This window comes from Trichechus manatus, unplaced genomic scaffold, assembly GCF_000243295.1.
Source record: "Trichechus manatus latirostris isolate Lorelei unplaced genomic scaffold, TriManLat1.0 scaffold00168, whole genome shotgun sequence".
Lineage (NCBI taxonomy): Eukaryota > Metazoa > Chordata > Mammalia > Sirenia > Trichechidae > Trichechus > Trichechus manatus.
The window spans coordinates 1,776,652-1,790,702 of record NW_004444104.1 but is presented as its reverse complement, the minus strand read 5'-3'; the positions used below and the strand labels follow the sequence as shown (position 1 = coordinate 1,790,702).

Sequence of the window (14,051 nt, the reverse complement as noted above, 5' to 3'; positions counted from 1 at the left end):
TGCCCCTCTCTCTTTGTTCCTGAGTTCAGTGCAGTGGGTAAGAGCACCGGCTGTGAAGCAGGCAGCTGCACAACCCCCAGGCAAATTACCTAACCTGCCCACACCTCTATTTTATTCTCTGTAAAATGAGAATAATTCTGTTGACCTGGTAAGGTTGTTACGAGTATCTAGCAGCATGATGTTTTTAAAGCATCTAGTCCAGGGGCCTGGCATGTGAGCGAGTACTTAACAATGATTCTGTTAATCTGTCCTTCGTTCATTCAATGATCATTTATCGAGGACGGGGTGGGGGTGTGTGGCATTTAAGCTGGCCCTTGGAGGAGCAGGTCTTGCCCAGATGGGAGAGGTTGAGGAGAGCATGGACACAGGGATCTGGTGGTCTTTAGAGCCATAGGAAAGAAGGTGCTGTATTTGTTCAATGTGAATTTTTTTGCTTCTGAATTTCTAATGCTGTAGCTCTGAGGGGTTTCATAGACCTCTCCGGGCAGTCAGCAGCTGAGACCATCTTTGTATTAATCTCGGCTCTGTGGCTGATTCTTGCGTGCACTGCGCTCTTCTCTGTTTGCATATTAGCTGTGTTACATTTAACACAGGCTGGCCTTTCACTGTGACACATTTTGAAATAGGGTTCATATACATATATATTTTTTAAATAATAAAGTTCTCCCATTTCAAATAGAAGACACAGTGTTGAATAATGCCTCGACTTTTTCCATTCTGGCAGTTTTTCCAAAGATTTTCTTAAACAAGTTTTAGTGAATTCAGTAATTTACCATTACATTGAATGCACAACCCATAATTATCTCCTTTTTTTCAGGGTATATATATACAGGCAGTCCCTGGGTTACTAATGAGATCTAGTCCTGAGTGTATCTTTAAGAATTTGTAGGTAAATTGGAACAGGCACATATGGTTTTTCTCATGTATCTGCTTCAACTAAGAAGCACACTCTTCACAAGTATTATTTTATATTTTATAGTCCAGTATAATCTTTGTCTGAAGAGTGGGCTTCGAGAATGGTTTTAGTTCTGCATTAACAGAGCATCTGGGGACCATGGTTTCTGGGGTTCCTCCAGTCTCAGTCAGACCATTAAGTCTGGTGCTTTTATGTCAATTTCAGTTCTGCTCCACACTTTTGTCCTGCCTCATCAGCGACTAACATACGGTTCTTATTAGCCTTACTTTAGTGCAAGAAAGGCTTGAAGCTGTTCAATGATTTAAAAGCTGCACGTGCAGCCAGTGAAGGTGATTGTGCTGAAGAATTTGTTGCAAGTAGGGGTTGGTTCAATTGTTTCATAGTGAGGGCAAATTTACGTAACATTAAAGGGCAAGTAGAAGTTGCCTGTAGGTGAGATTTTTGTAACCTGGGGACTGCCTGTATATATCTCCAACCTGTGGCCATTGAGTCGACACTGACTCATGGCTACCCCGTATGTGTGACGGTAGAACTGTGCTCTATAGGGTTTTCAATGGCTGACTTTTCGGAAGTAGATCACCAGGCCTTTCTTCCAAGGTGCCTCTCTCTGGTGGACTTGAACCTTCAACCATTCTGTTAGCAGCTGACTGCAGTAATTGTTTGCGCCACCTAAACCAAAAACCAAACCTATTGCCATCAAGGTGACTCCATGTGTTACAGAGTAGAACTGCTCCATGGTTTTTCTTGGCTATAATTTTTACGAAAGCAGATTGCCAGGTCTTTCTTCTGTGGTGCCGCTGGGTGGGTTTGAATCACCAAGGTTAGTAGTTACGTTGGTAGTTGAGCGCTTAACTTGTTTGTGCTACCCAGCTACCTTTTGCACCACCGAGTGACTGTTTATATATTTGTATTTGCGTATCAATTTATTATAAAATGAATTAGAAAAAAAGGTAAACTTTCCAGTATTTTAAACAGCTTTTATTTGATCAGCCCTGTCATGGGGCATGCCTTTTTTCTTTTAGGAATTATTAAGCGAAACCATTAATGCCTGCTGGTAGAGGCTTTTCTGTAGGGAAACGTGGCTAAATCCTTCCTTTGTTTTCTTGATGCAGGTAGTGGCAGCAACGGCGGAGCTCCATGGGCCCAGTGCGGGTGGGAGCCAGGCAGATGGAGGCCTCGGAAGTGAAGGTCTGGTGCTGGCGCCAGCAGCCGAAGATGTGAGCATAGCCCTGAGTTTCGGTGCCCTGCGGCTCCACGCCCCCAGCCCCGAGAACATGACGATGCCTCAGAACAGCCACGGAGCCGCCATCTGCTGCTCGGCCGCCGAGCCCACGGAACCCATGACGGTGACTCAGCCCCCGTGTCAGAACGGAGGGTGGAGCGGCGGCCGCGACGGCGGGAGCGACGCTGAAGCCCTTGAGGCGAAGATCAGCCCTTCCAAACTCTCGCGCTTTTTCTCTGTGAATAGGAAGAGATTGAGCGCGAACGCCGAGAGGCCGCGCTCTGTGGTCCTGGTGGGAAGCTCCTCCACTTGGAATGCCCTGGCCTCCTTTCGGAAAATGGGGTCTTTTAAAAAACTAAAGTCCTCAGTTCTTCAGGGAATTCAGAACCGAGAAGCAGCCGATGCCTCAAAGGAAGAGGCCTCAGAAGATGACCCGGGAAAACCCCTCCCCAACGGCGCCGTCACCGGAATCCAAGCAAACAAGCCCTCTTGCGCGGGGCGCTTGGGGGTCCCCCACGAGGCCGGGGCTGGTGCGGCCTCAGACTGCTCCGACCTGGAGGAGGCGGACGACGCCTTCCAGAGGAGCACACACCGGTCTCGCAGCATCCGGAGAGCCTACGGCCTGGGCCGGATCAGCTTACTCGATTACGACAGACATCATGGCTCTCAGACCCACGGCCGGCCCCTGTCTCCACTCACCCAGGAGCCCAAGATCTGTGAGATTCTCGTGAAAGACTCTGAAAACAACCGCATCATCTACAGGAGAAGCAAGAGCACGGACAACTTGAACTTCCTGAAGAAAAGTTCCTTCAAACGGAAGTCCACCTCCAATCTCACGGATCTCAAAGTGGTTCACGAAAAACAGGCCCCCCAGAGGACGTTGAGCAGTTCCTCTGCTGACTCTGAGAAGTTCAGTGGGTCAGAGAGAAGGACAAAACGCTGGAAAAGCCCCATCAGGGCCAAGGACTTTGATAGAGTCTTAAAACTTGTCAGCAATGTCACAGATGCCGCATGGAAAAGGGAGAGTCCCAAGAATGGGGCTCCCTCACCCAGCGACTCAAACCAAAGGCTGCGACTCAAGAGCAGGCTGCATGATGACTACTCCCGCCGGGTGTCCACCAGCACCGAGCTGGATAGAAGGCGGTGTGCACCCTCTGTGCAGGGCGTGGATGCAGCCTTCACAGCAGCCCCTGATCCCAGTCCAGCCACTTCTCAGGGTCCCCACATGGATGTAGAGACGGCCGTGTGTCCTCTTGAATCCAGAAACTCCCAGGCATCACAAAGTGCCGGTGCTTGCCCTGGCAGCTCCTCACCAAGCCGGACTACCAAGGACATGCTCAGCAGAGACGCTGGTGAACCAGAGCCTCCCGGCCAGCTTACGTTTGAATCTGAGCAGCTTCTCACTCCTCTACGGCCCACCACCCCCAAGCCCCAGAGCCCCCAGAGCCCGGTTGCAGGAAATGCCAAGTGCAGCGCTAATTTTGTTTGTCCAAATCATCACAGTGCCCTGTCCCTGAGTTCAGTGGAGAGTGAAGAGAGGGCAGAGGGTCCTGCTCAGAAGGAGCAGGGTTCTGGGTCCTTCCCGGATGAGGTGCAGACCCCATGTAGTGATGAAGGCAATGAAGACAGTGGCATCAGCAGCTACTCTCAGCTGAGCCTCAGCGGGGCAGCTGGGCCAGAAGAAAAGAAGGAAGAGGTGAGGACATGGGCAGGGTGTGCTCTGCAGGTAGCTGTTGTGTGAGGGGTGGTTGTTATAGCGGCACCCCTCATCCTCGCCTGGTCATTTCCATGTGCCCACATGTCTCTCTTGGTGGTGGTGGTGGTGGTTAGCTGCCATTGAGTCGACCCCAACTCATGGCAAATCATGGTGACTCGATCACAACCAGATCAGGCCGTTGTGCTCCATGGGATTTTCAATAGCTGATTTTCAGAAGTAGATTATCAGGCCTTTCTTACTGGTCTTAGTCTGGAAGCTCCACTGAAACCTGCTCAATATAGCAACACACAGTCCTCCACTGACAGACAGGTGGTGGCTACGCATGAGATGCATTGGCTGGGAATCAAACCTATGTCTCCCATATGGAAGGTGAGACTTCTGCCACTAAACTGGTGTTTGAGCTTATTCCTTAATGCCTCAAGGAGGCCAGTGGCACTGTGCCGATTATGCTACTGTGACAAGTACTAGTATGGATGGCAGTAGTCAGCTGGTTTCCAAATTCAGAAGTAGTCTATCTCTTTTGCAATGAATTGCTAACATCTGAAATTCTTGCAGATGGCATTCCCCACACCATCCATTCAAAATATATTTATTGATCACCTACTGTATGCTGCAGGAGCCCGGATTGCCCAATGGTTAAGTGCTCGGATGCTGACTGAAAGGTCGGCAGTTTGAAATGACCAGTGATTCTATGGGAGAAAGATGTTGGCAGTCTGCTTTTGTAAAGATTAAAACAAACCAAAAAACCCCCAAACCTGTTGCTGTTGAGTCAATTCCAACTCATAGTGACCTTAAAGGACAGAGTAGAACTGCCCCGTAGAGTTTCCAAGGAACGGCTGGTGGATTCGAACTGCTGACCTTTTGGTTAGCAGTCAAGCACTTAGCCACTGTGTTACCGGGGCTCCTTGTAGAGATTGTGCCATCTACTCTGTCCTTCAGGGTCGCTATGAGTTGCAGTCTACTCAACGGCAGTGGATTCGTTTGTTATTTTGGTTTTTTACTACGTGCTAGATTCTGGGAAAGTTGGAAGAGTTCCACTCTGTGCAGCTACTAGGTGCTCTCAAAATTTTCATTTTTGAGACGCTTTATTCCCCATAACTTTCTTCACTTTATGTTTTAAATGTTTCCCGTGTCCTTCCCAACAGAATGCATACAAAGGAAAGTCTTTGTGCAAAGAGACCATTACACACTCATTCTCAGTTTGTTTGTTTTTTTGCCTAGAATGCATTTGGAACATTCCGTTTGGTACCTGCCAGCCCTGGATGATGATTGTTTGCGGGGATTTTTATGATGGTTATTGCACTTACTTTTAGAGTAGAACATAAGTTAAGCATCTCATGAATTGGATGAGCTAATAGCTGTCAAGGCTACAAAAGCAGTGTTCTTTTCATATCCTGTCAGCACTCAAGACGACTTCACTCTCCTGTATGATTTTCACTTTATAAATGTGTTCAGTAATATTACCTTACATGGCAGGAAGATGGGGAAATGTACCCAGGTGTACAGATTGCAAACGATTCTTCCCTTACATTCCTAGATGACTTTGCAGGTATAAATTGGTGCTTGCCTTAGAAAATAATGCCCTAGCAGTGTCTCTTCCCACTGATCCCCCAAGAGGGCCTCCGTTTTGTGTTAACTTCTGAAGATGAATGATTACCTGCCAAGGGTTGCAAACTCAGAAGCCAGGTCAGCCTCTGATGGTGAGTTTTTGACCTCTACTACGCGGGGAGACCGAGAAACCAAAACTTCTTGCCAAGCAATTTCAGGAGCTCCAAATCAGCCTCAAGGACCCCTGGGGCTGGGGTCCCCTGGGCAGCCAGAGAAGGGAGGGGGCCTCACTGTTGGTGGGTCTAGGCTCGTGTGCAGGCCTCGGGCCGGTCCAGACCTGCAGAGCCCGTCTGTCTTCCAGAGATCTCCAGATTGATGACCAGTCACTCGCTCCTTTGCATGCTTTGAAAGAAGCCTTGTGGAGTGGTTGTAATGACACAGACTAACTGCCAGTTTGGGGAACATTTCCGGTCGCCAGCTCTGACTGGTATAACTGGCAGGGCCGAACCACTCTGGGCCTCACCGCCTTCCTGCATGAAAAGGGGCTTGGTGAGATAATGAGTTCACATTTCTTCTGCCTAATAAATATCCAGGTCTGTCCCCAGCCCTCCCTCCCCCTCAAAAAAAAAAAGGATTTGCAAAGATCTTTTTTTTGCCCCCAGTATCTGTCAAGTCTATTCCAATTCATGCTGACCGCATGTGTGTCAGAGTAGAACTGTGCTTCATAAGGTTTTCAGTGGCTGATTTTTCTGAAGTAGATCACCAGACCTTTCTTCCAAGGCGCCTCTGGGTAGACTTGAACCTCCAGCCTTTAGGTTAACAGGTGAGTGCATTAATTGTTCGCACTTCCCACTGTGCAAAAGTCTAGGGGGTTCTTTATGTTAAAGGTAGGAATTTTATTTTCTGTTTAACGAAATTAGTGAAAAGGTAATCATTAAAATATTACTGTGTACATATTGAGTGAACCATATGCAAGAGTTAATGTATAACTCAGTCACTTATTCATCTGGACCAGCCCAAGGCCTGCACACAAGCCTAGATCCACCAACAGTGAGGCCCCCTCCCTTCTCTGGCTGCCCAGGGGGTCTCAGCCCCAGGGGTCCTTGAGGCTGATTTGGAGCTCCTGAAATTGCTTGGCAAGAAGTTTTGGTTTCTCGGTCTCCCCGCGTAGTAGAGGTCAAAAACTCACCATCAGAGGCTGACCTGGCTTCTGAGTTTGCAACTCTTGGCAGGTAATCATTCATCTTCAGAAGTTAACACAAAACGGAGGCCCTCTTGGGGGATCAGTGGGAAGAGACACTGCTAGGGCATTATTTTCTAAGGCAGGCACCAATTTATACCTGCAAAGTCATCTAGGAATGTAAGGGAAGAATCATTTGCAATCTGTATACTTGGGTACATTTCCCCATCTTCCCACCATGCAAGGTAATACTACTGAACACGTTTATAAAGTGAAAATCATACAGGAGAGCGAAGTCGTCTTGAGTGCTGATAGGATATGAAAAGAACATTGCTCTTGTAGCCTTGACAGCTGTTAGCTCATTCAAGTCATAAGATGCTTTTGACCATTGTATGTTTTGTATGTATATTTGGTATTCTTAGTTATACAGCATTTAATTTCTGCCCGCAGACAGAAAGCAGAAGGAACACTGATACTGAGATTCCATTTGATAAAGGTGCACATGTTCCTAATTTTGCAAATTTGCCTCAAAATGTTCATCACATTTTTAAGTTCCATTCATTTCATCAATATTCTTATATAGCACGTCAAGCTTCCTCTTGTACTTCTACAGTAAGTGTCAGGAAGAGAAAATATGGTGATGGTTTTACCCAGTTTTCATGTTGTATGTTAGGAATCCTCTCAGAGGGTATTACTTGCAGAGAAGTGCTTTCAGAATATAACCTTTAATTTTGTTTATTTTATACGAACAAATGATACATTTTTTAAAACACAGTTCCAACCTTCATGGGTTAAAAGCGGCTTTGTTTATTTTTATAGCATTACACAAAATTAAAACCTGGATCATAATATACTTTAATATATAGGGTGTTATTTTTTATTTAATTCATTGACAGTATGACTCTACTTATGTGTTTAAAGCATATTTAAGTTGTGTTTATTAAATTTGAAGGAGCCCTGGTGGTGCGATGGTTAAGCACTCGGCTGCTAATCAAAAGGTCGGCGGTTCGAACCTACCAGCGGCTCTGTGGGAGAAAGACCTGGTGATCTGCATCCGTAAAGATGAAAAAACCAAAACCCATTGCCATCAATTCCAATTAATAATGACCCTATAGGACAGAGTAGAACTGCCCCAAAGGGTTTCCAAGGCTGCGATCTTTATGAAAGCAGACTGCCACATTTTTCTCCCATGGAGCAGCTGGTGGGTTCGAACTGCCAACCTTTTGGTTAGCAGCTGAGCGCTTAATCAGTGCACTACCAGGGCTCCTCGTAAAGATTATAGCCTGGGAAATCCTATGGGGCATTTCCTCTCTGTCATGTGGGGTGGCTGTGAATCGATATCTACTCATTGGCATACAACAGTATTAAATGTTGAATGAGGAAAGTTTGAAATCTGTATTTATTACGCTATTTAAAATAAGTATTACAGTGTGATTTTCAATAAGACAAAGTTTTTAGTTTAGACTCATTTATGATATACCACCCTAAAAATAGTAAAATATTTTTTCAGAAATTTTAACGGTTTAGCAAGATTATGTATTCCTATAGAAAAGAATTTGAGAAAATGCCAAGTTACCTTAATTTATAAAGCAGTGTAGAAAACTCGGAGCCCTGGCAGCACAGTGATTAAGACCTTGACTGCTAACCAAAAGGCTGGCAGTTCGGATCCACCAGCCACTCCTTGGAAACCCTACAGGGCAGTTCTACTCTGTCCTGTAGGGTTGTTATGAGTTGGAATCCATTTGATGGCAATGGGTTTGATTTAGTTTTGTAGAAAACTCGCCTGTCTAATGTTATGCTCCTCCTGCCACCTAGTGGCCACTTCGTTGTAAGACCAGTGGTATATTGACTGAGTCCCTGGTTTTAAAATGCAGTTTGGTGTTTACTTCTTCTCCATAGTGCCACCTGTTTCTTTATCAAGGCATAGGCAGAGGAGTTAAAGTGTTCCTTCTGGTTTTCCAACCAGTTCACACAATGGCTGAACTTGGTACTAGGAACAAGATCCTGTCCTTACAGTTACACAGTGTAGATCTAGTAGTCTGTGGCATTGTTGAAGCATGCCATAGATTTAAATTATAAAATCCAGTTGTAGTTACATTATTGGGAGGTTTGTTAAGCGTTAGTCTTTTTATCTTTTATTGTGATAATTTTTATATATACATACGTGTGTATATATAACACAACATTTGCCATTTCCATCTTTTTGAGTGTACAATTCAGTAACATTAATTACATTCACTATGTTATGAAACCATCACCACTATCTGGTTCCAAATTTTTGCATCGCATGTGATAGAAACTCAGTGCCCCTTAAGCAGTAACTTACCTTTTCACCCTTCCACCCACCCTTAGTAACTGCTGATACACTTTGGTCTCTATGCATTTGCTTCTTCTATATATTTCGTGTAAAATCATACAATATTTGTCCTTTTGTACCTGACTTATTTCACTCACCGTAATGTTTTCGAGCTTCACCCCTGTGAACTTCATTTCTCTTTATGGCTGAATAATATTCCATTGAACGGATATATCACGTTTTGTTTATCCATTCGTCTGTTAACGGACATTTGAGTTGTTTCCACTCTTTTTTGGCTGTTGTGAATAATGCTACAATGAATATTGGTGTACATGTATCTTTTTTAATCCCTGCTTTCAATTCTTCTGGGTATATATACCTATGGGTGGAGTTGCTGGGTCATATGGTAATTCTGTGTTTAACCCTTTGAGGAACCCCCATACTGTTTTACACAGCAGCCGCACCATTTTTTAATCCCACCAACAATGGATGAGGGTTCCAATATCTCTACATCCTCGCCAACATTTGTTTTTTCTATTTCTCTAATAATAACCGTCTTAGCAGGGGTGAAGTGGTATCTTATCTCTTTGTGGTGTTGATTTGTATCTCCGTAGTAACTAATGAGGGAGCCCTGATGACACTGGTTAAGTGCTTGGCTGTTCACTGAGCTGCTCTGTGGGAGAAAGATGTGGCAGTCTGCTTCTGTAAAGATTTACAGCCTTGGAAACCCTATGGGGCAGTTCTGCTCGGTCCTATAGGGTTGCTATGACTTGGAGTTGATTTGATGAAGAGTTTAATGACTCATGACTTTGAGGATCTTTTCACGTACTTATTGGCCATTTTATGTATCTTTTTTTGAGAAATGTCTGCTCAAGTTCTTTGCCCATTTTTTTGATTGGGTTATTTGTCTTTTTGTTGTTGAGTTGTAGGAGTTCCTCATATATTCTGGATATTAAACCCTTATCAAATATATGATTCCTAAATATTTTCTCCTTTCTGTAGGTTGTCTCTTCACTTTGTTGATAAAATCTGTTGATGCACAAAGTTTTAATTCTGATGAAGTCCAATATATTTATTTTTGTATTTTGTTGCTCGTGCTTTTGGTGCCATTTTTAAGAATTTATTGTCAAAAACTAGCATTACTCTTCTGTTTAGGTCATTGATCCATTCTGAGTTTATTTTTGTATGTGGTATAAGGTATGGATCCTACTCCGTCTTTTTGCATGTGAAAATCCAATTTTTCCAGCACCATTTTAAAGACACTTTTCTTTCCCCATTGAATGGACTTTGTACCCTTGTCAAAACTCAACTGATCATATATCTATGAGTTTATTTCTAGACTCTCAATTCTATTCCATTGGTCTGTGTGTCTATTATTATACCAGTACTAGACTGTTTTGACTACTGTAGTTTTATAGTACATTTTGAAATCAGAGAGTGTGAATCTTCTACATTGTCCTTTTTTCAAGATTGCTTTGGCTTTTCGTCATTCCTTGCAGTTCCGTGTAAATTTGGGATTGGCTTTTTCATTTCTGCAAAGAAAGCTGTTGGCACAGGGATTGTGTTAAATCTGCAGATCGCTTTGGATAGTATTGAAATCTTAACAATATTAAGTCTTCTATTCCATGAACACAGAACGTCCTCCTATTTACTTAGGTCTTCTTTAACTTCTTTCAGCAATGTTTCATAGTTTTCATTGTACAAGTTTTTCACCACCCTGGTTAAATTTATTCCTAGATGTTCTTTTAGGTGCTATTATAAATGGAACTGTTCCCTTATTTCTATTTCATGTTTCTCATTCCTGGTGTATAGAAACTCAACTGTTTTTGTGTGTTGACCTTATACCCTGACACTTTGCTGAATTTATTAATTACCTCTAGTAGCTTTTTTAAGGGTTTTTTTAGTATATAGGATTACATCATCTGTTGAAAAGGGATAATTTTACTTCTTCCTTCCCAATTTGTATACCTTTTGTTTCTTTTTCTTGCCTAATTGCTCTGGCTAGGTCTTCCAGAACAGCATTGAATAGCAGTAGTGAGAGCAGCAGTCCTTGTCTTCTTTGTGATCTTTTTTTTTTGGTAGTTTAAGTGAAAGTTTACAATTCAGATCAGTCTCTCGTACAAAAATTTATACATACACTGTTATGTAACCCCAGTTGCTCTCCCAGTACTGTGACAGCACACTCCTCCTTCCTCCTTATTTCCCCCTTCCTGATTTCCCGCTCCTAACCCTCTCTGCCTTCTCATCTCACCTCCAGACAGAAGCTGCCCATTTAGTCTCATGTATGTACTTGAGCTAAGAAGCACACTGTTCACAAGTATCATTTTATGTTCCACAGTCCAGTCCAATCCCTGTCTGAAGAGCTGGCCTCGGGAACTGTTTTAGTTCTGGGTTGACAGAGAGTCCAGGGGCCATACTTCCTGGGGTTCCTCCAGTTTCAGACAGACCATTAAGTCTGATCTTTTTACTAGAATTTGAGATCTGTACCCCACCTTTCTCCTGCTCCATCAGGCACTCTCTGTTGTGTTCCCTGTCAGGGTGGTCATTGGTGGTAGCCGGGCACCATCTAGTTCTTCTGATCTCAGGTTGATGAAGTCTCTGGTTTATGTGGCCCTTTCTGTGTCTTGGGCTAATACTTCCTTTTGTCTTTGGTGTTCTTCGTTCACCTTTACTCCAGGTGGTTGGGACCAATTGATGCATCTTAGATGGCCGCTTTCTAGCTTTTAAGACCCTGGCCACCACTCACCAAAGTAGGATGCAGAACATTTTTTTAATAAACTTTGTTATGCCAGTTGATCTAGATGTCCCCTGAAAGTATGGCCCCCATACCCCTGCCCCTGCTACTCTGTCCCTCGAAGTGTTTGATTGTATTCAGGAAACTTCTTAGCATTGGTTTAGTCCAGTTGTGCTGACTTCCTCTGTAGTGTGTGCTGTCCTTCCCTTCACCTAAGATAATAGTTGTCTACAGTCTAGTTAGTAAATAACCCTCACCCTCCCTTCTCACCCTCTTTACCATCAAAGAATGTTTTCTTCTGTGTTTAAACCTTTTCTTGAGTTCTTATAATAGTGGTCTTATACAATATTTGTCTTTCTGTGACTGACTAAATTGACTCAGCATAATGCCCTCCAGGTTCCTCCATGTTATAAGATGTTTCACGGATTCATCGTTGTTCTTTATCGTTGTGTAATATTCCATTGTGTGAATATACCATAATTTGTTTATCCATTCTTCCATTGATGGACACCTGGGTTGTTTCCATGTTTTTGCTATCGTGAACAGTGCTGCAGTGAACATGGGTGTGCATATATCTGTGACGGTTCTTATTTCTCTAGGGTATATTCCAAGGAGTGGGATTGCTGGATCCTATGGTACTTCTATTTCTAGCTTTTTAAGGAAGCGCCCAATCAGTTTCCAAAGTGGTTGTACCATTTTACAGTCCTACCAACAGTGTATGAGTGTTCCAGTCTCTCCACAATCTCTCCAGCATTTATTATTTTGTGTTTTTTGGATTAATGCTAGCCTTGTTGGGGTGAGACGGTATCTTATTGTAGTTTTGATTTGCATTTCTCTAATGGCTAATGATTGTGAGCATTTCTTTATGTGTCTGTTAGCCACCCGAATATCTTCTTTGATGAAGTGCCTGTTCATATCCTTGGTCCGTTTTTTAATTGGGTTATTTGTCTTTTTGTTGTTGATGTTTTGCAGTATCTTGTAGATTTTAGAGATTAGATGCTGATCGGATTTGTCTTAGCCAAACCTTTTCTCCCAGTCTGTAGGTTGTCTTTTGACTCTTTTGATGAACTCTTTTGATCAGCATAAATATTTGATTTTTACCAGCTCCCAGTTATCTAGTCTCTCTTTTGGTGCTTGTGCATTGTTTCTTATGGTTCATATTCTGTTTATGCCATGTACTAGGGCTCCTACCGTTGTCCCTATTTTTTCTTCCATGATCTTTATCATTTTCGATATTATATATTTAGCTCTTTGATCCATTTTGAGTTTGTTTTCATGCGTGGCATGAGGTATGGGTTTTGTTTCAGTTTTTTGCAGATGGATGTCCAGTTATGCCACCACCATTTGTTAAAGAGACTGTCTTTTCCCCAATTAACAGATTTTGGGCCTTTGTCAAATATCAGCTGCTCATAGGTAGATGAATTTGGTCTGAATTGTCAATTCTGTTCCATTGGTCTATGTATCTGTTGTTGTACCAGTACCAGGCTGTTTTGACTACTGTGGCGGTATAATAGGTTCTAAAATCAGGTAGTGTGAGGCCTCCCACTTTATTCTTCTTCTTGAGTAATGCTTTACTTATTTGGGGCCTCTTCCCTTTTCATATGAAGTTGGTGATTTGTTTCTCCATCTCACTAAAAAATGCCGATGTAATTTGGAACGGGATTGCACTATATCTGTAGATCGCTTTGGGTAGAATTGACATTTTCACAATGTTGAGTCTTCCTATCTATGAGCAAGGTATGTTTTTCCATTTATGCAGGTCTCTTTTGGTTTCTTGCAGTAGTGTCTTGTAGTTTTCATTGTATAGGTTTTTTACGTCTCTAGTTAGATTTATTCCTAAGTATTTTATCTTCTTGGGGGCTACTGTAAATGGTATTGATTTGATGATTTCCTCTCAGAAGTTCTCTTTGTTGGTGTAGACAAATCCAACTCATTTTTGTATGTTTAACTTGTATCCTGATACTTTGCTGAAATCTTCTATTAGTTCCAGTAGTTTTCTTGTAGATTCTTTGGGGTTTTCTGTGTATAAGATCATATCATCTGCAAATAGAAATACTTTGACTTCTTCCCTACCAATTTGGATGCCCTTTATTTCTTTTTCTAGCCTAATTGCTCTGGCTGTGACCTCCAGCACAGCGTTGAATAAGAGTGGTGATAAAAGGCATCCTTGTCTGGTGCTCATTCTCAAGGGGAATGCTTTCAAACTCTCTCCATTTAGAATGATGTTGGCTGTTGGCTTTGTATAAATGCCCTTAATTATGTTGAGGAATTTCCCTTTTATTCCTGTTTTGCTGAGAGTTTTTATCGTGAATGGGTGTTGGACTTTGTCAAATGCCTTTTCTGCATCAGTTGATAAGCTCATGTGGTTCTTGTCTTTTGTTTTATTAATGTGATGGATTACATTGATTGATTTTGTAATGTTGAACCATCCCTGCATA

At 42.9% G+C, this 14,051-nt stretch overlaps 1 protein-coding gene across 1 annotated transcript in view; it reads left to right on the top strand.

The window, feature by feature from the left end:
* Window positions 1–2,460: 2,460 nt before the first annotated feature.
* The window catches only part of SPATA13 (spermatogenesis associated 13), a 118,347-nt gene continuing 106,756 nt past the window's right edge, over window positions 2,461–14,051 (top strand). The window contains exon 1 of the mRNA XM_012558438.2: window positions 2,461–3,834. Coding sequence (XP_012413892.1) covers window positions 2,476–3,834 — 1,359 coding nt within the window. The 5' untranslated portion in view covers window positions 2,461–2,475. The remainder of the gene's footprint in view (window positions 3,835–14,051) is intronic.